Source organism: Dreissena polymorpha, chromosome 1 (genome assembly GCF_020536995.1).
Source record: "Dreissena polymorpha isolate Duluth1 chromosome 1, UMN_Dpol_1.0, whole genome shotgun sequence".
Classification (NCBI taxonomy): Eukaryota; Metazoa; Mollusca; class Bivalvia; order Myida; family Dreissenidae; genus Dreissena; species Dreissena polymorpha.
In genome coordinates this window covers 103691170-103715076 of record NC_068355.1, presented here as the reverse complement: position 1 = coordinate 103715076, position 23907 = coordinate 103691170, and the positions used below count along the sequence as shown (strand labels likewise).

Sequence of the window (23907 nt, the reverse complement as noted above, 5' to 3'; positions counted from 1 at the left end):
TGACACAGTGTTTTGTTGGTTTATTACTAGTTAGCACATTGCAAGGTAATATTATTTATAACAACTATAATATCGGGTTTGTTAAAATGTAGTTATAATTACAATATTGTTGTGCCACAAAATCAGACAATGAATTTGATGGGGTGGCAGAGTTATAATTACAATAATAGTTTTGCCACACAATCAGACAATCAATTTGAAGGGGTCATAATTTTAATGATGATTTTCCAATTTTCTTGTAATTTTTTTCCCAACTTATGAAGTGCGCATGCACAGAATGTCGAATTTCTGAATCATTTTAAGACCCCCGACGTATGAGCAGGTAGATGTAAGACTGAATTTTAATGGTTACTGTAAAATGCAATATAGATGAAATATTGATATTTATGGTGTTGTGAGTAGATAAACTGTGCAGTCCATCATTATGACCTATATTCATTGGAATTGACATGACGCCAACTGTCAATCAAATTCTTATCTAAGAATTGATCTACCAATCAGCAATCGATAAATCGGGCGCGCGAGTTAGCAACGAACTGTCCGCCATTTTCTAGACAAGCTATGTCTAGGTTCACTTTTATTGTAACGAGTTTCTTTTGATTTCCTCTTTTAAAACGAAGATTAAAAATGGTTAAACGGTGTCAATGGGGATTATGTAACTCGTACAATCGATATCCTGAAAGATTTGTTGGTGACATTGAATTTATATAGTTTCCAAAGCCGAAAAGAGATCTTGAGAAGTGTAAGTGATGGATAAATGCATGCGGTTGTCCCCACGAACAACTGAACGTCAACACTGTAAAAGACAATTACAATAACTTTTTATCGAATATACTAGCAGATTTAAATAGTTTATGTTATCGATCTGATCATCGCATAATAGTTCATGTTTTTTAATAGTTTTACCAGTTACTAGGTGATTAATAGTAGCAATGTTCATCTGCATTACTTTACGAGAAATAAAACCCAGCATGAAGCCTAATTCATGCTGTGTTTTATTACTCTGATAGTAATAGACTTAACTGTCATCATACATGTTATTTGAAGGTGACACATGATATCTTATCTTATTAACGGTATCTACACATGTGCAGACATGTGGTGTCACCAATAAACGCTTTTAATCCACACTTGGAGCCCGAATGCCTAGTTCTCATTTTTAAAACGTGTTTCGTTTATTTTGTGGGGATAAAAACGGAAATGAAATATGGCAATAACGCTGTAAATAGGGTTTATGCAAATCTGACATTTGGTATCCAGAAAGATAAGTTAGATGAATAAAATTTATACCGTTTCCAACGCGGAAATGCGGTCTTGACAAGAGCGAGTGGAAGCTTCAAGAATTAACGAGATCCCCCTTATAGAACATTAATTTATTTAAAAAAAAAATTGAAATGTCATAAAAGCAATAACTAAGCATTTTTAAGTATGAATTATGTCACGTGTGCATGTAAAATAATAGAGAATTTTGGTACCCACTTTGTGTAACTTAACTAAATCCCCGTTAAAAATCGAGTTTTGTGTGTGTCAAAAACAAGTGAAAACTACTTTGTTACTATTTTAATAAAGACGTATCGATAAATGCTATTGTAAAAGAGTTATTTATTACTGAAATAAGTTAACCTATAAACGCGGTAACTTGGTGGAAGTCGGAACCTGCGCGAGCGTCTGATACTGGTAGCTTTATTAATTAGCATGACCGAATTTCCCTTCACAAAACGCTAATTTATATCAGACAATGACCAGACTTATTGTGTTGTTTTGCACTTTCAATTAAAGTGATTGATAAAGGTCCCACAAGCAATGTTTAATATATCACTTTTATACGTAATAACATGTGGGATTGAGGTACCCACTCGGCGTCGAAAAGCGCGTAAAACTTCACCGAATTACCAGGAATGGAGCGCTTTTTCGTGTCAAATACACGGGGAGGGGGAAATGTTTCGGTAAAATTTTTGTAAATAACATGGGTAAATACTGGTGAAGTGTTAATTTATTGCTAATACCACCATGACACGTAATAACGGATTCGATTTCGGTAAACGCGCAAGCGTTTGAGAGTGTGTTTAATGTACAGATTTACACGTTTTAAATAGCTGATGTTCTCTATAATCGTATATTTTTTGCATTTGCAAAATAACTTTATGACATCAATCCCTTTACAAGTGTAAAGGGCGTTAACAAAGTCCATAAAAATCGTCAGGAATATCGCGTAAATCTATATGCAGTCTATGGGCAAAGAAGCCATTTTGGTGTTAGCTTGTCTAGGTTTGATAACCGCTAAGCCACGTGATTAAGTGGGCAGAGCGATCATCCATAAGGCGTCGTGTCAATTATGTATGGTGTTGTGAGTAGATACACTGTGCAGTCCATCATTCTGACATTATGACCTACCGTATTTTACCATGCATAGCGCGCGGTTTTTTACCTTCAAATTTCAAAATAAAAATTCAGTGCGCGTAATACATTGACACAACGCTTTCCTAGTTGCTAAATTGCAAAAAATCCATTTCGTAATCGTAAATCTTCACAATTGCCGCCATTTTTGTTATTGCAGAAAACTACACCCTATAATGTTATAGACTGAAGAGGCCGTTGTCAAAACAACATATAGCGGGAAAGGTTAGGAATGAACGGGGTAGTAACAGTTTTGACAAAAATTAAAAGATGAAAAAAATGTCTTTGTTGGTGTTTTCACACTTCTTCATTGATTGTTCATTAAAAAAATCGAGCTATATCGATCCCCGTGCGTCGCGGTATTGTAGTTTTTGTTGTCATGAAAACTTGTTGATTTACAACGCAAAATGTCTTATTTGAACTGAGGCTAATTATTTCAATCATATTTTTCAACTTCGCTTTTGCTTTATTTTGATAATTTAATCCAAAGTTTAATGTTAGCAATTCCGAAAATTTGCACTCTATGTGAATTGACAGTTTGACGTCATCAAAGGAAAGCCGCTTCCTGTCTGAAGCAATAAAGCGACAAGTTTCTCGCTGACAAAATTGGCTTCCTTTGTCTAGCAATCAACATGCCGAACCAATTGTGTGTTTGTTCCTCAATGGCAATCGTCCAATTAAATAATAGCACGTGCAAAGCTCCGCCTTCGAACCTTTTGAAGAAAACGGAGGTGGAGTTCAACGGTTAATTGAGCAAGTGTATTACGTAGGTTGAGTTCCGGTTTGCCGAAATTACTCGGCCCTAAGCATTGAAACGACGAATACGTTTATCAATCATTTTCCGATCTCTGCATAAATATGCTACTGTGCGAGTATACTACGTAGGTTACAAACCAACAATAGAGATATAGACTCGTTTTATTTTCTTTCAATAGAGACAAACAAATGATATTTGTCAAATGGCTTTACGCCGATAACGCCAACTGTATTGGATTGAGCGTTCGGGTGTATTGTTTGTCTCACTATAATATCAACTAGACGCAGTGAAGGCGCGAAATACCGGGTCAAACTGGATTTAATGGGGAGCATCTCTTAATGGGGAAATATTTAAGTCGATGAAAAATAAAATGGGATCCACGGACGATTTGCGTAAAATTGGACATTGCGATGTTGCGGGTCTGCAGAAGAAGATGTCATACGATGTTGTGAGCGGCAGGTAATGAAAATGTTACACTGTTCAAATGTGAGTAAAAGGTAATGGTGGTTCGAATTTAACGCGTAGGGGTCTTGAAAAAACACGCGCAGTGCGCAGCAATAAGGACATATCGGTGTTCACGAGAGAATAATCTTAAAAATTATCAAAAAATATAGTGCTATGCAACCCATGCTCCTGATCGTAAAAACGCTCCCTACTTTAAAACAAAAAATTAAGCGCCCGAAAAACTCAGATTAAATGATTGCGCAATATAAGAATGGCGGCCATTTTCGGCCAAATTTTCGGGTTTTTGGTCTTGAATTCTTTTTTTCTCCATTTTGGCTTTAAAAAATCGCATGCGCGTTATACATGGTAGCGCGTTATACATGGTAAAATACGGTATATTCATTGAAAACCAGCAAGTGGTTTACTTAGTTTTTTCTTGGGCTCTGATCCTTGTATAATATTGCAGATTATATTTACATAAAGTGAAATATGTTGTGTGAGTTGCCACAAGTATATTGTGTGATTTTTTTTTCATTATAATTGAAAGTTTTGTATATAATTATGCGGAAAAAATAAAGAAACATCTGTTTTTGATTTTACTTGTGTACTTTGTTTTCACACATGTACAGTGTAAAACTGTATTAGTACAGACACTAACCTTTGCGTACAACCATAAGGTTATTTGTTTCCTTATTTTTTGGGCGTTGTGAAAATGAGTGCCAAATTTTTATAAAATGTCTCAAAATGTACCGGTTGCAGCACTTGATTAATGTAAATGTATGCACTGAAAGAGCAAGAAAAACTGCTTCTTTAGGAATTAGAAGTTTAACTGAAATAAGTTGTTTAAATGAATAAAGTGTAGAGTAGAATAGTGTCTAGTTAGTGGAGATCTGACTGTATAAAAGTGTAATTTGCTGTTGACATTGTACTGGTTGAAAATCTGATCTTTGGTAGAGGATGATAATGCCATTATCATTATAATTATTTTCTAATAAAATTCAATATTTTTTAAATAGAACATATGGTTATAGGTGTGATTTTAGTGTGAATACTTACTGTGGGGATGCAGATATGATTTTTTTTAGCATGAACACTCCTAATGTGGTTTTAAGGTTTGAGGTTTGAGTCTCAACACTTCCAGTACAAGTGCAGATATGAACATTTGAATGTAGATGTCTGACAAAAATATTCACAATTAAGGTTTAATATAAATACTTAATAATCACTAATTTAATTATTTGTTGTTGCTATCTTGATTTTTCAATTGGTCATGTAGAATTTGAATACTTAACATTAAGTATTATATTACATAATTATTTTAATTAATTAAAATTATTATATATTGCATTAATATGTTTCTCCACATAATTAATAATTGTATTCATGGTGGTAGTTCTGATACTGTAAAAGTTAGGAACACTTAAAAAACCAATATGAAAAAATTATATTTTTGACAAGATGTATAAAATAAAGTGAACATTCATTGATAAAAGCAAAGACAATATCTATTAAGAGCATTAAGTGATCATTTTCAGTTGAGGTGTGATCCCCATCTTGTGGACATGAGGGATCTGCAATAAACCCTTCACTTGGCTAATCAAGCACCAATCAGCTACTGTGCCAACTTTATTGCCAACTCTAGGGCATGTTTCCCTCCACCCCACTGGAAGTGTGTGCTAGATTGTACCTCATGTCAATTAGACTGTCTGGGGCAGTGGCCAGCTTTCACACTCTGTTTTGTCCTCCCTGATTGTGTCAGGCAGCCATTAAGTAGGTGTAAAGGGATCAGTCACACCTGGATACATGCCACTGACTGATTGCTGTGATCTCATTGGTCACTTCAGGCTTTCCTGGACATTTCATTGGCCAGTGTCAGATAAATGAGCAATTATGTGATAAATGTTTTGAAATCAATTTATGAACAATTTGTCTTGCTATTTAATTTGTAAAAAAGTTAACTGTTTATTATTACCTCTAGAGATGTGTTCACAACCTTACAGGAGTTTCTAAACAGTGTTTGCCAATAATAATTTAAATGTGGAAAAGCTTTCTTTCCATGCTAATGCAATACTCGTGTGATTTTGGACATTGTTAGTTGTTTTTATTTGTTTCAATTGTACATACAGTAACAATGTTTTTGGATATAAGTATACTTGGAGTGTCTGGGTATAGGAAGGAGGGATATTCAAAGTTGTACAAATCCTTCCGAAAACACAGCAGGCATTCCGTTTGTGTGGAAGAAAAATGTGCGGACGCTTTCTTGAATGAAGCTCTTGACCTGAATCAAAACTATATTGAAAAGGTTGACATGAACATTAGTCTGCCGCAGTTTGCACAAGATTACGATGAGAAATGCCTGAGAAAAGCACTTGCTAAGAATATACGATTGTACAGACGAAAAGCTGGTCTCACTGAAAAGCAGTTACATGAAAATAGACTTTATGAAAAACATACAGCAAAAAAGTGTTCATTTTCTAAATTAAACAGAGTAAGTAGTATGACAATGATGTCGTTGGAGAATTATAAGGAATTTTTAACTCTTTCAATGCTGGAACCGAATTTTGAAGGTTTTGCAAACAGTTTGGATCCAAACTGTTTGCTATTCTGATAGTATTCTTTGAAAAATATCGAAGAAAATGCTAATTTTAGAAATTCAGCAGACGACACATTTCCCAGCATGCAAAGGGTTAATCATAGTGCATGTACATGTTATGAGAAAATTTGCCTGTAAATATAGAAATTATTTTTCTGTCATCCTCAAATGAAAAACATATATTGTTTACCTTGACTATTTTTTCTCAGCACAATATTTGTATCAAACTGGAATTTGCTAAATTCAATTCTTTATATCCTTGCCTTCATCATTCATTTTAATCTCGTTTTTCAAAATACTTCTCACTTGGTGGCCAAAAAGCTTGAACACTTGCAGCAGATTTGTCAATAGGCTATTAAGAATTTGCATAATAGCAGATTAAATTGGTCTGAATATCCTAAGATTATAACAAGCTTGTTGTTTGATGTTCTGTGACAGCCTTTTGAAATGTTCAGTACACACTTGAGGACAAATGATAAAAAAATCCTTGAATGTACAATTATGTTATCATTCAAATTGCAATTCAAATAAATTAATGCTTGAGGATTAAATGAGGTATTATAAATCTTCTTGAATTTTTTCCATTATTTTACCTTAAGATAGCACTTTTCAAGTATGTTTGGTAATTTGATTATCATTATGCTAATAAACACTCTTTATGAAAGATGTCAGTGCAGAAAATACCTGACAATTATTTCACTAGAACTGGTGCCTAATGATTTGCTAAGATAATGTTGCCAGTTGATAGCAGGATATTTAACTGTGAAGGATATGACTTAAGCTTCTACTCTATTGAGAAGGACTGTGTTTTGGAGGTTAGAGAGAACAAAAAATTGAGCTATATCAAGTTCAACCAATCACTGGTGTTGAAGGATTTGAAAAATGGGCTGCTTTATAGGCTTCCATTTGTTGTTCTTGGAATTTTAACAAACCAAACAGCCGATTCAACGGTTAGAAAAAAGCATGTAAATGATGATGTTGAAAACCATCATGGCGGCACTAATAACCCTTTTTATGTCCCCCTCTATAGTAGTGGGGGACATATTGTTTTTGCCCTGTCTGTTGGTTTGTCTGTTGGTTGGTTTGCGCCAACTTTAACATTTTGCAATAACTTTTGCTATATTGAAGATAGCAACTTCATATTTGGCATGCATGTGTATCTCATGAAGCTGCACATTTTGAGTGGTGAAAGGTCAAGGTCATCCTTTAAGGTCAGAGGTCAAATATAGGTGGCCAAAATCGCTCATTTTATGAATACTTTTGCAATATTGAAGATAGCAACTTGATATTTGGCATGCATGTGTATCTCATGGAGCTGCACATTTTGAGTGGTGAAAGGTCAAGGTCATCCTTCAAGGTCAGAGGTCAAATATATGTGGCCCAAATCGCTTATTTTATGAATACTTTTGCAATATTGAAGATAGCAACTTGATATTTGGCATGCATGTGTATCTCATGGAGCTGCACATTTTGAGTGGTGAAAGGTCAAGGTCATCCTTCAAGGTCAAGTATATGGGTCATAATTGCGCATGTAATGTCACTTCTTCAATATTGAAGCTAGCAATTTTATATTTGAAATGCGTGTGTATCTCAAGGAGCTGCACATTTTGAGTGGTGAAGGGTCAAGGTCAAGGTCATCCTACAAGGTCAAACGTCATATAGGGGGACATTGTGTTTCTCAAACACATCTTGTTTAACAAATCTTTTTTTTGCAGTTGCTTGAATTCTTGACCATATGAACCTTTCAGCTTTCATGGTGTAAGCAATGTATGCAGTAACACTCACTAAATCTGTGGTAACTTGATGTATGCAGTAACACTCACAATCTCTGTGGTAACTTGATGTATGCAGTAACACTCACAATCTCTGTGTTAACTTGATGTATGCAGTAACACTCACGATCTCTGTGTTGTAGGCAATGTATGCAGTAACCCTCACGATCTCTGTGTTAACTTGATGCCCCAACATTAGCATGTTTGTTCTGGTTTCAGTCGCTGGTGATTCTGGACCAGGACTTCACCCCATCCAAGCTGACCTCAGCCAGCAGTGTGAACAGCATTGTGAGTCACGTTGCCAAGGAGACGGAGCAGCAGGAGGTGGGGCGAGTTGCAAGCTGGGCCGTCAACTTTGACAAGCTCCTCAATGACCACGTCGGCATCGCCGTGTTCAAGGTAGGCAAAATGCAACTTGCGCAGAATAGTATTTTTGTTTAAACAGAACAGTAAATTGGAAAAACTAGCACCAGATATGTAATGGAGATGTTGAGCTAGCTTGTCGGTGTACTGACTGCTGTGTTAAGTAAGCTTACATCCTTTGAGCCTCGTCCAGTGAAATTGGATCTTACCTAACGCAAACAGCGTAGCTCCAGACCAGCCTGAGTCTGACAAGGAACTACGTAGTTCACTATAAAGACATACAAGGTTTCAATGATGGCGCTAATTTGTTGTAGATATGACTCTGTTCTCCTCATGGGCTCACAGCTTTGCCATCCTGTCTGCCTCAGATGTCCCATTTATTCGATAAGAGTAAGAGTATGCACTGAGTATAAGTCTAAAGCACTTATTCTGTAGTGCTGCTGAAAGATGGAGCATTGTTGGCTGCTACTGCTTCTGCCACTAACAAATCACCTGTTAGGAAAACTATCTGGGAGTCTTGGTCTACTTTGCTGCCAATGATGTTGGCAACATGGAATAAGGCTTCAGCTATGTATTTTATTCAGTGGATGACTGTTGATATTTCCACTGCCTGTAACTGCCAGTGTTGGTTCCTTCATGTATGCTCCCAGTCCCCCTCTCCTGACTGCCTCTATTGCTGACCCATCAGTGTAGAGCCTTATTCATGCTTCCCTGGCGGGTACCTGCCCTCATGGATGGCCAGCTTCAGGACTTTCTTGCCCATGTCATTGTGCTTTGTGGCAAGATGCTGAGATGTTACCAGTAGTTACGCCACAAACAAACACAGATTGCAAGTTGTACTTGGTCTTGATATTATTTTTTTATATCAGGGATTTATATTGCAGACAAAAAGTAAAGTATTTCTGAGCGAATAGTTACCTCAGCAATATTTTGTTTTCAGGAATTTTTGAAGAAAGAGTTCAGTGAGGAAAACATAGAGTTCTGGCAGACCTGTGAAGACTTCAAAAACATTGCAGATGCCAGCTTTGTAAGTAGCTGTTCAAGACTTGCCAGATGCTTTTAGATCACAATATATCATGTTTTTACATGGCAAAATATAAATAAAACATACATTCATGTAACATTTCAAATTTCATGTCTGAAATGGATTTTTTTTCAAAGATATTGCCTAATGTTTTTATAAAAATAAGGTGCTTGATTATACACATTGTAAAGAAACTGGAAATGACCTGTAATATTGCGTTCTAAGTTATGAATCCTTCCTTTCTCACCAGATAATAAACAGGCTGGAAGGCTCTTAGGATGCTTTAATTTATAAAGAGGAAGAATGTTCATCCAACATCCACACCATCTTACTTGAAACTATAGCAAAACCTGTCTGTACATAGCCCACTGTATATTTCAGAGGACCTGTCTGTACATAGCCCACTGTATATTTCAGAGGACCTGTCTGTACATAGCCCACTGTATATTTCAGAGGACCTGTCTGTACATAGCCCACTGTATATTTCAGAGGACTTGTCTGTATGTAGCCCACTGTATATTTCAGAGGACCTGTCTGTACATAGCGCACTGTATATTTCAGAGGACCTGTCTGTACATAGCCTACTGTATATTTCAGAGGACGGTGAAGGCCAAGGAGATCTATGGGAAGCATGTTGCCATGCACAGCCCAGACCCCGTGAATATTGACAGTGTACTACGCAGGGAGATTGAGTCACGCTTGGAGAAACCCTCTCACCAGCTGTTTAACGCTGCCCAGTTACATGTATGTGTTTTGTAATGTCAACAAGTAATATAAAATGTGTATGATAAATACAAAACAAAATCATCTAGAATACGCATTTGTTTTGTAGGTTATCTCAACATCTATAAGAATACAAGAATTGTTTTAAAACATTAAAAAGAAGCCTGCTGTTTTGCTCAAGGCCTTGCCCTATACAATGGCTACATACTATGGCTGCTATATACCGTAACTGTTCTCTAACATGTGTCTCATTTTGTGATTCAGATCTACCAGCTGATGAAGCAGGACAGCTATGGCCGGTTCCTCAAGTCTGACCTCTACAAGTCCTACGTGATGACGGAGATGGAGGGGCGTCCCCTGCAGGTGCCCGGCCCTGCCCCCGACCCACTGGACAGGGGCCAGGAGGACAAAAAGAAGGGCCACAAGGGAAGCAAGGAGAATGAGGAGAGCAAGGAGAAACGGAGGCACTCACTGCTGCCATGGAGCAGACTCAGTAAGCTCATAGGTGTGGTAGTTGATTTGAATATTGTTTTATTCTCATTATGTTGTTTTATTGAGGACTGGGAGCAGAGTTTATTTCTCATATTTGATTCTAAACATGATTTTTGTGAACACTTAAATTGTGAATACATTATATAGTTATAAAACTTAAATACATTATTTGACTGCATGTTAAAGTGCTGTATACCAGTCTTTGAAAAAAATTGACAGGATTATGAATTATTTCCAGTTTTTATTTATTAGACAGAAAATGTTCTGAAAATCGCAAATAATCTAGCTCAATGTTCAATCCTTTTAAACTGGACTAGAAAGATGTTTCATTTTGTTTTTAAGAATCCAAAAAGACATCCAAGGGAGACAATGAGACCAAGACTCAGAAATCCTCAAAAGAAACCAAAGATGCCAATATGAATAACCTCCCTTTGACCAGCAATGCCCCTACCACTATAGAAACAGTGGCTAGTAAGCGGGACCAAGCTCAAATAGAGGTTAATATACAATTTCCTATTTTATAGTTTGTAAAAATTAACGTTGTCTGAATGACCCCTATGGTATGACCTTAATGCTGTTTAAAAAAAGAAGACAATTTCTAATAAACTAACAAAACTAATGAGCCTTGCCTCTGGGAAAATGGGGCGTAACACATGTGCGACTTGTTTGTAAAGTGTTGTCGCAAATGAGCATATGCAGTCTTAATAATGGTTAATAAGGGATGGAGCTTTCTGCTTTTATTGTGGGGTTTTTTCGTTTAAAGGAATTATTTTCTAAGCAACAATCCATATTTATGCTGAAAGTGTCATCCCTGATCAGCCTGTCTCAAATAGGTATGAACATGTTTTCCAGTTGCCTGACACAATAGAAGAGGAGCCGGAGCAGCCTCGGTTCTGTCGGGTCATCATGCCAGACGGTTCCACCACTGTAGTAGGCACCAAGCAGGGGCAGACAATCAGCTACATCCTGGGCAAACTGTGTGAAAAACGTGGCCTCTCTATTGCCAGCGTGGATGTGTTCTTGTTAGGCTCTGATAAGGTAAGAATTGTTTATCTTTGAAAGATGTGAGCCTAATGCTGAGGAAACTGGGCCTTATGTGTGTGTGGAAATTGTCATCCTAGATTACCCTGTGCAGTCTGGGACAACATTTTCAGCCTTTGTTAAGAAGAGAATTTCTTGAAAAATAAAATACACTTAAAGCGGAAACTATTGACCCCGATTAGCCTATGTGGACTGTACAGGCTAATCTGGGATGACACTTTGGGCACATGCATTAAGCTTCGTTTTGCCAGAGTTAGGGGTATTGATAATTTATTTGATATGTACATTCACAGAACTATATAAATGAAATGAAATAAAATAAAAATCAAGAGAATACTGATTATTGAATTATATCAATAACTGAGGTCTACGAGAATAAAGGATGGCATCTTCCTGTTAAAGAATCGTAATAAAATGAAGCTATTCTGACAGCTCTGATTGGGCCTTTGTTAAGGGTGTGTTTTCTTAGAGTGGGCCAGGAAGACCTGGCTTGTCAGAAAGCAATCTGTCTATTGTCCAAGTCAAAGACAGTAAACAATGCATGTCTTGCATATTTTCCACCTATCATTACTTTCCATATTAACCATACATGTTGATTGGTTTTGCAGCCGTTAAACCTCACTGAAGATATCTCCTTGTTGGGTTCCAAAGAAGTAACCATAGAGAAGCGAGTGTTGTTTAGAATGGACCTCCCAAACAAGAAGTGTATAGGAGTCAAGGCCAAACCTAACCGCCTGATCAAGGATGTATTCAAACCAATCCTGAACAAATATGGCTACAGAATGGAAACCATAGATATTCACTTGGTAAGATTCTAAATTTCTCCTAATAAAAAAACAATTATTTACTTTAGTTGAATGATTTTATTAAACTGAATGATTGGCACGTTTCCTTGAATTTGAAACATTTTTTTGTTATTAGATGATATAAATCGTACATATTTTTTTAAAGATAATAATAATTGTGTTGTGAAACTATTGTTACCCAAAAAAAAATTTAGCAAATATTTTTGATATTTTGATAGTCTATATACGAAATATTTTATTGCAAAAGATATTACTTGTAATCTTTAAATAAACCATTTTAACTAATTTTGTAGGATATTAATTCAACTGCAAAATATTTATACTATATTACTTGTTTATATTATAGAATGGCCAGTCGGATTCCTTGTGCTTAGACAATCTCGTATCAACAATTGACAGTCAGCGTGTAATAGTACTAGCACAGGCGCCTGAACAGGGCGGTACGTATTTCACACACTTAGCCAACGTGTGACTCAAACTGTAGTATGGGCGTCGGCAATAAATATGGGGAAAGACAAAAATGGTGCTACCTTTTGAAAGAATGAACTTTACTCATTAATTCATTTGAATATAAGATAAATATATACGTAGAAGGATGGGTATTAACTATGATATCCAGTATAAATTGAGGTTATTTAATTTTTTTTGTATGGGGTGGGATGTATTTTTTTTTATTCCATTCTTTCTGTTAGGTAAAGGGAAACAACTTTTGTAGTAGGTTCTGATTGCTAGTTCACTCCCTTTAATCAAATGTGCAATATGTATATATTCATGATATTACTGAAATGTGTTCAAAGTTTGTATTATATCCATGTATGTTTTGTTACATTTGTTCAGTTTGTCATTTTTCATATGTTCATCATGTTAACTTGCTAGAACTTAATATTAAATTTGTAGTTACTTTCTAGAACAGCATTGGCCGAGTTTAATTTATTTTTATATTTTAGAAAGTGTGGTTATTTTACACCCTAATACAATTACTTTTATTTTTAACTCTTTTTATCATTGTTGAGTGTTATTGTTAATAACTTGTCTGTATTTGTCTGGCTTAATAATTAAAACTCTCCAAATAACAATTTTCCTGAGAGGAAAACAAACTGAGAACATCTTTTCTGCTGGTGAACTAAGCTTCTGCTGGTCTAAATTCCATAAAATAATGTGGGATGTATTCAATCACTATTCAGTTACTTTATCATCATTATTTATACCCATCAAATCTAACCATGATTTATAGTCATCCAGTATTAATCCCTCATGAAATCTAATGGTAGACAGGTTATGCATGCGGGAGCATACCATAATTTATTGTAATAACACATCCGTGACACGCCACATTTCTCATGATAAAACATTGCCTTATTTTCTCCTTCCCTTTTCTGAAGCCTGGCAGTCTTCTTTTTTGTTGTTGCTTTGAAATTTCTCATCTTTTTTAATGATATTCATATTTTTTACCATATTGGTCAACATGTGGTACAAAACAAATAGGTTGAAATTGAATATTTTTGCATTTCAAATATCAGCCTATGCTTGGTGCCATAAGCCTGCATAAAAGAGATTGATTAAATCTATTATCATAAAAATATCATGACTGAATTTTATTATTCAAAAATTTAGATGAATTGCCATCAGGCATGTAATTGTAGGGAAGAATTGTATAGAGAGTACCGCATGTTGTATGACACTGACCTCAAATGTGCTTTTCTTGCTTTTGAATAAATAAAACTGTTATACTGAATATCTGCTGTTTGTTATCTCCTGGTTCCCAGTCTGCCATCAGTTAATATCATGCTTTCCTGGAGTCACTGAGTGTTACTGGGTACAGATCAGCTTTCCAGCAGGTGGAAGTTTGCTATAAAGTAGTATTTAATAGACCAATTCACGCGTGACGTCACGCGCACCTGCGTGTCTTTATCCGTGCTACTCTGGTAGGCAAAAGAAAGACACGATCAAAGGGGAGATATCGAGCACGATATTTATTGTCACGCTCTACATCTATATTAAATACATTATTTAATATATTTTGATATGTATACGATCATTTTTAGATTTTATATTTAAACATCCCAAAAGTTGTTGTACTGTACTCAAACAAATAAGAATAAAAACAAACAATAAATAGATCGATTCCATGCACACAGCATATATTAACCTACCACTATGATAATCCATAATCCATCTGTTATTAAGTATGTACAATTGCTGCAACTAAAGAACAGGGTCTGAACTAATAACACTTTGTTTATGTGTTAAGGAATCTTTGAGTATCAGATCAAATTTGTTAAATCGTATAACGTAATTTACCCATTGTTCATCTTATGTACCCCAATATACATTTGATTTATTCATACTCGTGTTTGGTGAAATATGTTTTCTGGCGCGTATCAATATCAACCACATGACTGTGATGTTGACGAGGTACATTGTGCAAGTCAAGTAAAAAAAGTCTTCCAAAACATTGAACTAAATTTTACAATTATATCATTCTGTAATCTGACCATAGCTGATTACATCAATGCACACATTATAAACTCGGTAGTATTATTGGCAAAATATTTTATTTTTAAATGCAAACAGGCAAACGGGAAAAAAACAACACCATAAATAGATTTTCTTGTGTCCTTTTAATAATATAATTTAACATCAGGAATTAATCGCGACTTTACAAAATAAATTACATATATTGTATATTCGTTGTGCGCTTTTTATGCTCAATGGGTACACCTACCCTAAAAAAAATGTAAATATACTTTGTTACATAGTTTCACCTACCTTAAAGCAACTTATATGTATTTTTATTGTTATATACAAAATATATTATGTTGACGATGGGAGTAAAAAGGAAATTACTAAAAAAAGTATTGTCTGTCTGTCTAGGAAAACTAACACTTTGACACATTAAATTAATTTAATTTAATTGGTTTGATTTGATTGTTTGCATCAATCTTAAAATCGTGTTAGCCTTTGTATTCCGGTGTTTAATTGCCCCCTTTGTTCGGCACAAGCCGATTATCTCGTTTTGATCAGATATTGTCCCTACTTAACTAACAGCAAAGTGTCATAAACTACAGCAGGGACCTATACAAACAATAGGTCCCTGACCACAGGTGGTATATGAAAGTCTGGTCATTAAACACAATTGATGGTACCACCATGTCTTCTCTTTCTAGTAGTATTGAGCAGTTATTTGGGGTTGAGTAATATACCGCCAAAGTTCAACTGTTCAATTAGATCTGCTACATATCGTAAAAAAATATAAAATAATTTGTCCAGTATATATTAACAGAAAATGTACGCTTTGAAGATACTAGCCTGTTTGCCGGTAATTTATAACAAAACGTATTTAATAAATGGTTAATGTACATATAATCATTAAAGGAATTTAGCGGGTACCGGTTAATTAAAACTACGTCATTCCGTTTGAAGATTGAATGTTAGGCCATGCACAAACGACATCATGAAAACAAGAAATTACGTATGACTACCGGGGTAAATAATATTTACGAAAAATAAAAAACAATGTAGATATATATTATAAAATGTAAGATATTTGTCACTCATATACACTTGTAAAGGAATTTCAATATACATGAATTCACAGGTTAATTTGCATCATGTGAAGTTGTGTTTTTCAGTTGTATGTAACGATTCATCTATAGTGTTATTCACCTTAAAAACAAATCATCCAATTTAAAAGAAAATGATCATAACATTTAAATACTGTCATGCACTTCGCTTTTAATAGGGCTTTGTTGTACCGGTATGTCAGATTTTAATGCACCCCTTTTCTTTCACTCATTTTTTTTACCACACTTTCGTACTCATACAATTGATAATTATAATTATATAATGGGATGCTTTATTATTTTTTGTAATTTTTGAAGTCCTTCTGCAAGAAATACATCGGCTAATGCATAGCTTTGTTTTGTGAAATTGTCGGTGTTTAGTCTTCAGACCACCTTTACCTTGATGCGAGTATATATTTTTTTATAGATAAGAATACATGTATTAATTAAACAATATTGACATTAAAAATGCAATATCTTTAATAGTATTTAGGTGTTATGATGTTGTTGTTAATGTTTTCGATATATTGACTAAACACGTGCCATTATCATTTTGACATAGTGTTTATCGTAACTGTACCCAGTGCTTTTGCCTACCAGCGCATCGCGCATGCGCGAAAATTCGGAATCAAAACAATAACAATGAATTGGTCTATTATCCCCTGCCATAGGCGGAGGGATATTGTTTTGGCGTTGTCCGTCTTTCCGTCCGGAGCCATATCATGGAAGTGCTTTGTATATATATAAGAAGATGATGCACGCCAAATGGCATTGTACACCATCTGTTATTAAAGGAGTTATGCCCCTTTGTATCTTGAAAGAATGCTTTTTTTAGTGTCAAATATAACACTTTTGTGTCCAGAAGCATATTGGCGGGGGATATCAATTCAACTAATTTGCTTGTTTTTAAGAATTTCAAATCTTTGGAAGCAGATTTAAATTGTGTAAAAACATTTTGCTTTAATTTGTATAAAGTATTATATGATTATACATGATGGGCTTAATGCTGGGTAAAGTTATTTAACATATTTACTGTATGGGTTCAATCCAAATTAAATATGAATCTGGGCTTAAAATATTTTGCCTGTGCAGTTTGCACAGGCTTATCATAAACAACACTTTCTGCCTTAACTGTTTGTTCTGAAGAGAAATATTCCATAAAATCCCATTTATATTGATAAAAAAACCTGTTGGTCACTAAACAATAATTTATCCAGCCATTCTACCTCTATGTCTGATACCAAAAGGAATTTATCAGATACTTGCATACAAATGTGGTTAACCACTTAGATAGACTATCATGTAAGAATGGAAAACCTTGAGTATGGGTAGAAAATTCAAGCAATCTAAATCACTGGAAGCTTGTCTGTAGCTGAGAACATTCCCATCGATTATTGTGCTCTATTTGCCATTCTGATTAAATCATTATCATCAACCAATCATGTTGCATGGAATTGTAATTCTTGCTTAATTTCCTTTATCTGTAACAATGTATTATATAACTTGCTCTAAAGTTCATTTGTTTTCCATCCAATTAATTCAATTTAATCAGATCATGTAAAATGATGGGTCATATAAGGTTAAAAACTTTGGTCCTAATTTCAATCCAATTTGTAGGAGTGTAAAACTAAATCAGGTGTGATACTCTGATGGGTTATATAAGGTTAGAAACACTTTGGTTTTTGTAGAGCAAACTTGAGGAAAGCTCACTATACAAGTCCCAACAGAAGTTTGTATGTGATTGATTGTATGTGTCAGAGCTTGTCAAGGCTGTTAGTTTAATTTGTCTTGAAAGTTGGAAAAAATATACCACAAATGTTCAAAGGTCAAGGTCATACTAAGAGATGAAAGGTCACAGATTGCCATAAAACAGCATGTCCTCACCTAAACCCATCTCCACAAATCAAAGGTCAAGGTCACACTGTTCAAGGGACAAATAAGTCCATTAAACAGCTTGTCCAGAATGTAACTTTGTCATTCATCTTTCAATTTTATAAACACTTACCGCAAATGACCACCATGAAGAGACAGCTTGCTGCTTGTAATATCTGGGCTCCTTTTTCAAAGGTTAAGGTCACATACAACTGAAAGGTCAATGTTTGCATTCTTATAACCTTGACATTCATCATAAAGTTTTAGCCAAAAATATCCACCAAGAGAAGTTGATGAGTTGCATGTGAAATCCGTCTGTCTACCATAAACAGTTTGTCAGTACTGTAACTTTATCAGTCATGCCATGTTACAAAAATTATTTACAAAAAAGCTGTCAACGTTGAGACTGTGTCATTTGCAGCAACTGTCTCTTTACCTACCGGTAAATGGCCAAGGTCACACGTGATGATCAAAAGTAAAATTTAGCCATTAAAAGGCTTGCCCAAACTGTAACTTCAGCATTCATTATGATGTTATAAAATAACTTACTAGCTCACAATAAAGGTCAAACAGGTACATTTTTCAGCTTGTGCTCATAGTGATCTATTGTGGTTAGTCCAGGTCCGGTGTTCATTATGGTTTGTTGTCAACTTAAAATGGCTTTTAGGTTGTTATCACTCGTGACGCCAAATTTTGTAATTAGGATAATAATGAAGCTTGCTTAGAATGTTTATATTGGCAATAACTAGGCAGAGTCCAAATCAAGGTTATTACCGACAGAAAACTAGGTCATCAGGTGGAATCTTAGAAAAACCGTGTTACCTCAACAGAAGCCACATCAGAATTTTTATGTCCCCCACTATAGTAGTGGGGGACATATTGTTTTTGCCCTGTCTGTCTGTTGGTCTGTTGGTCCGTTGGTCTGTCTGTCTGTTTGCGCCAACTTTAACATTTTGCAATAACTTTTGCTATATTGAAGATAGCAACTTCATATTTGGCATGCATATGTATCTCATGAAGCTGCACATTTTGAGTGGTGAAAGGTCAAGGTCATCCTTCAAGGTCAGAGGTCAAATATATGTGGCCAAAATCGCTAATTTTATTAATACTTTAGCAATATTGAAGATAGCAACTTGATATTTGGCATACATGTGTATCTGTTGGAGCTGCAGATTTTGAGTGGTGAAAGCTCAAGGTCAAGGTCATCCTTCAAGGTCAGAGGTCAAATATATGTGGCCCAAATCGCTTATTTTATGAATTCTTTTGCAATATTGAAGATAGCAACTTGATATTTGGCATGCATGTGTATCTCATGGAGCTGCACATTTTGAGTGGTGAAAGGTCAATGTCAAGGTCATCCTTCACAAGGTCAAGGTCATCCTTCAAGGTCAAACATCATATAGGGGGACATTGTGTTTCACAAACGCATCTTGTTATTTTTACAATATCATGGCAAAGTTTGAATCTGGAACTTGGGGTCTAAAACTACCGTAGGTCTTCAGGTCAAAGCTTAAAAAAATCTTGTTACCTTTCTTGAGGTCACATTAGTTACAATATCTTGATGAAACTTTCAGAATACTGATCTGAACAAAATTTAGGCCAAATTGAAATCTGGGTCTTGAAAGGTCAAAAACTAGTTCATTAGCTCCAGTCTTCAACAAGTGATGTGCCATTAATGTGGTTGAGCACTTAAGGGCCATCATGGCCCTACTGTTGTTGTTTTCTTCATTTTGAATATTACTCTATTAAGCATACTAGTCATCGATGCTTCAAGCTTGTTTTTTGTGTCACTCATATATTACATTGAATATTCATGTAGTTATAACCCGACCACTTTTGCATTATTAAGGTATAGGGGATTTGAGTTTTCTGATGATCTGTGGATGTCTGCAGGTGCAATGGACTTGGGGGTGGGGGCAGTTTCTGGGAAAAGTGTAAATTCAGGAACAAATTTGTTGTGATGTGATCAATTCCAATTTTTATTTCATAAGCGACCGGGTAATCAGATTTGGAAACCTCTTAGCATATTACAATGGTGTCATTTTCTGCATATTGCACTAGAGCATTCTTGTAATGAGCAATAGCCTTGGCTGATTTTCAAAATTGGTCTTCGAAAAAATGTTGGTTATTTCTTTACTTATTCATATCAAAATAGCGTTATTCTGAAGAAAATAAAGATTATGGAAAGAAAAACAACTCTCAAGAAATCGTGGTGATTGACACTTCAATGTGAAACAAGTTAAAATAGGAATGACTTGAATCAGCTGTTGATGTAAATCAAAACCAGTTTCTGAGTGGTTAGGGAAGATCACAGTCCTGGTAAGGCAAGAATTACTGATCTTAAGTGTCGTTGTGGAATAAGGAAATTAAACACTATGAGTGCCGACCATGTTGGGAAACAAAAGATTGAGCAAATACGAAAGACATCTACAATCTGGGATTGAGAAATATAATGACTATTGCACAATGCACCCATCATTTATACTGTTAAGTTTGCATCAATAGTATGTCAAGGTTAACAAAATTAATCGGGTTGTGAAGTTCAACTAGGTGTTATCTTGTTTGTATGTTATAAGAGATTTTTATGTCCCCAGATCGAAAGATTGGGGGTCTATTGTTTTTTGGCCTGTCTGTCACTGTGTCAGTCACTGTGTCAGTCATTCATTGTGTGTCTCAAAACTTTAACCTTGGTCATAACTTTTGAAATATTGAAGATAGCAACTTGATATTTGGCATGCATGTGTATCTTATGGAGCTGCACATTTTGAGTGGTGAAAGGTCAAGGTCATCCTTCAAGGTCAAAGGTCAAATATATGGCTTCAAAGTGGCACAATAGGGGGCATTGTGTTTCTGACAAACACATCTCTTGTTCTTCCTGTAATGCACATCTGGTTGTTCAAAGTCAGTAGACAAAATTGTCCTCCCCTCTGTGTACTCCTTGAAAAATGGAAGACATCTCCAACACCCACAGTTTGTCACCAAAGTGTTATATCATAAAGTGTAATATCATAATGAAATAATACTTGTACTTGGTTTTAAGAGGCTAATTCTGTTATAACAATGTCTGCTCAAGCTTCTTCTAAGGAGTGGTGTCATAGAAACCTGTAAATGGGTCCCCAGAGACAAGCATTTGATGTTTGAAATAGGAACCTAGAGAGTTCTAAATGGGACAAACTATATTAATGTATAAAATTACAGTTAATACTGTCATGAGATTTTATTGAAATGGGCTATTTTAAAATGATCGATAATGTCTCCCAACATTTAAACTAATAAAAAATAAATCTTTAAAAAAGGCTATGGTCTGCAGCTGTAGAAATTCGTTTATATGCAAATAGTTAAAATGAACATGTACAGACCACTTGAATTAAGCGACCACAAAGTGGTCACATAAGACAAAGGTTGCTAATTTCAAAAGTTTGCATGCACAAGATTGACTGTAATCGAAGACATTGTTGAGGTTCATAACAGAACATAAGTGAAATCTTGCTGCCTAGAAGTGTAGGAAACCCTGATATCACTACTTTGGTTGTCCATAACAGAAAATGCATGTGTGATCATCACAGGCTAATCAAGAATGATACTTTCCGCTTTTATGGAATTTTCATTATAAGGAATTCTCTTCTTTAGGTAAAAACAGTCTAGAAAATTATTTAACGCACAAGACTTAGTGTTAAGCAATGTGGTCTCATAGGGCTATTTAAATGCCGATTTATACTTGTTCATAGATGATGAAAATGGAGGCATTATAACTTTGAGTGTTTCTAAAATAATGAAACCCTGATGACAAATAAAAACAGATATTGGGAACTGTTAATGCTTTTCACCAATTATGTTTAGGACAGTTGGCAACAGTGGGCAGAATGGCTGTATTATACAGTGAGCATTTTGACTAAGCAAAAGAGAGAAAAGTACCACCATTTGCATGTAATTTTGTAAAAGCTCACAGATATGTTTTTCACTATATAAGAACTCAAACAGGGCCATATGTTGAATGCAAGAAGATAATTGTAATCTAATCTTTCAAAAGATTTTGGTTTCCCTGAACATTTTCTCTTATTTTGACTGTAGATGCTCTAGTTGTAATATGCCAAGTATATGTCATCAATACTGTTGAATAATCAACCCACATCTAGGCATTGAATATGATAATGAAAGATTTATGTGATTTATCATGGGAATGTTATTAAGTAGAGAATATGTCTATGGGACATTTGTCATATCTGTATCGTCTTATCTTTGGTTAGCATAGATTTAATTTGCCAGCAACAAATGCTTTAGCTGGATTGGTAAAAGATAAAACAGACTCATAGGGTAGGTGGTATTCAGAAAATGGATGCTTGTGATTATAATGTAAAATTGGGTTGATTGGGTCTCTTACTTAAAGCGGGTATATACGATTTTGTCAAATATTTATGAATTTATATAAACTGTGTAAAAAACTTATTATGCCCCCCTTCGAAGAAGAGGGGGTATATTGCTTTGCTCATGTCGGTCTGTCGGTCCGTCCACAAGGTGGTTGTCAGACGATAACTCAAGAACGCTTGGGCCTAGGATCATGAAACTTCATAGGTACATTGATCATGACTCACAGATGACCCCTATTGATTTTGAGGTCACTAGGTCAAAGGTCAAGGTCACGGTGACCCGAAATAGTAAAATGGTTTTTGAATGATAACTCAAGAACGCATACGCCTAGGATCATGAAACTTCATGGGTAGATTGATCATGACTCGCAGATGACCCCTATTGATTTTGAGGTCACTAGGTCAAAGGTCAAGGTCACGGTGACCCGAAATAGTAAAATGGTTTTTGAATGATAACTCAAGAACGCATACGCCTAGGATCATGAAACTTCATGGGTAGATTGATCATGACTCGCAGATGACTCCTATTGATTTTGAGGTCACTAGGTCAAAGGTCAAGGTCAGGGTGACCCGAAATAGTAAAATGGTTTTCGGATGATAACTCAAGAACGCATATGCCTAGGATCATGAAACTTCACAGGTAGATTGATCATGACTCGCAGATGACCCCTATTGATTTTAAGGTCAAAGGTATAGGTCACGGTGACCGGAAATAGTAAAATGATTTTCGAATGATAACTCAAGAACGCTTTTGCCTAGGATCATGACACTTCATAGGTACATTGATCGTGACTCGCAGATGACCCCTATTGATTTTCAGGTCACTAGGTCAAAGGTCAAGGTCATAGTGACAAAAAACGTATTCACACAATGGCTGCCACTACAACGGACAGCCCATATGGGAGGCATGCATGTTTTACAAACAGCCCTTGTTATATATATATTTCAATATAAATTCAAATAAAAGTTAAGAAGAACATGTGTCGAAAAATGCGAAATAAGCCAGATATTTAATTCTGAAATTGAAAACGGCTGTACAGCCGAATTCGCCAGCATGTATACCATACATGTACGATGTGCATCTAAACTTACGAGGGGTGTTCCAGAAGTTAGTGGATTTTCGCTATAACTTTCATTTGGTAACATAAATGGACAAACAAATAGCATGTTAAGAATATTTCGTCCTTTCCAAATCTACTCTCCAAATATCATGGAAATACATAAAACAATAAATATATATCAGAGATTTAAACATGTGCACAATGCGCACACCGACGCACGTGTAACGTTTCTGTTCAACGTCAATGACGTTATGAAGTTAACAACTGTCAAATCTTTTCCACATAATCACCTCCAACGCGAATGCACTTTATGTGTCGGGAAATCCACTTGTCAAAAGTGTCTCTATACCAGTCAGCGTCAAAAGACGACACGATTCGCTTTGCTGCAACTGTAAGTTCCTGTTCACTTGCAAAGCGAATACCGCGCAACTGTGATTTAACTTCCGGGAAGTCGCGGAAGTCCATAGGGGCCAAATCCGGGCTGTAAGGAGGACTTAGGCGCTGTAACGTGAAATTTGCCGTAAATTCTGTTTATCAACGACATTTAAACCAAATTTAAATTCGCGTAACGCTCATACTTATAATAAAATACACACGTGCGCCGCATGTCGTTACTGAGGTCTCTATGGCAA

At 35.6% G+C, this 23907-nt stretch overlaps 1 protein-coding gene across 10 annotated transcripts in view; it reads left to right on the top strand.

The window, feature by feature from the left end:
- The window catches only part of LOC127865164 (regulator of G-protein signaling loco-like), a 124361-nt gene that overhangs the window by 85671 nt on the left and 14783 nt on the right, over positions 1–23907 (top strand). For 8 of the 10 annotated variants that reach the window (XM_052405084.1, XM_052405082.1, XM_052405091.1 and 5 more), the window contains 8 exons: positions 8183–8362; positions 9267–9353; positions 9948–10094; positions 10338–10578; positions 10908–11062; positions 11418–11603; positions 12215–12412; positions 12759–12852. In XM_052405084.1, coding sequence (XP_052261044.1) covers positions 8183–8362; positions 9267–9353; positions 9948–10094; positions 10338–10578; positions 10908–11062; positions 11418–11603; positions 12215–12412; positions 12759–12852 — 1288 coding nt within the window. Of the gene's footprint in view, positions 1–5653; positions 6087–8182; positions 8363–9266; positions 9354–9947; positions 10095–10337; positions 10579–10907; positions 11063–11417; positions 11604–12214; positions 12413–12758; positions 12853–23907 lie in introns of those variants that run through there. The other 2 variants (XM_052405085.1, XM_052405083.1) reach the window with 2 other exon arrangements.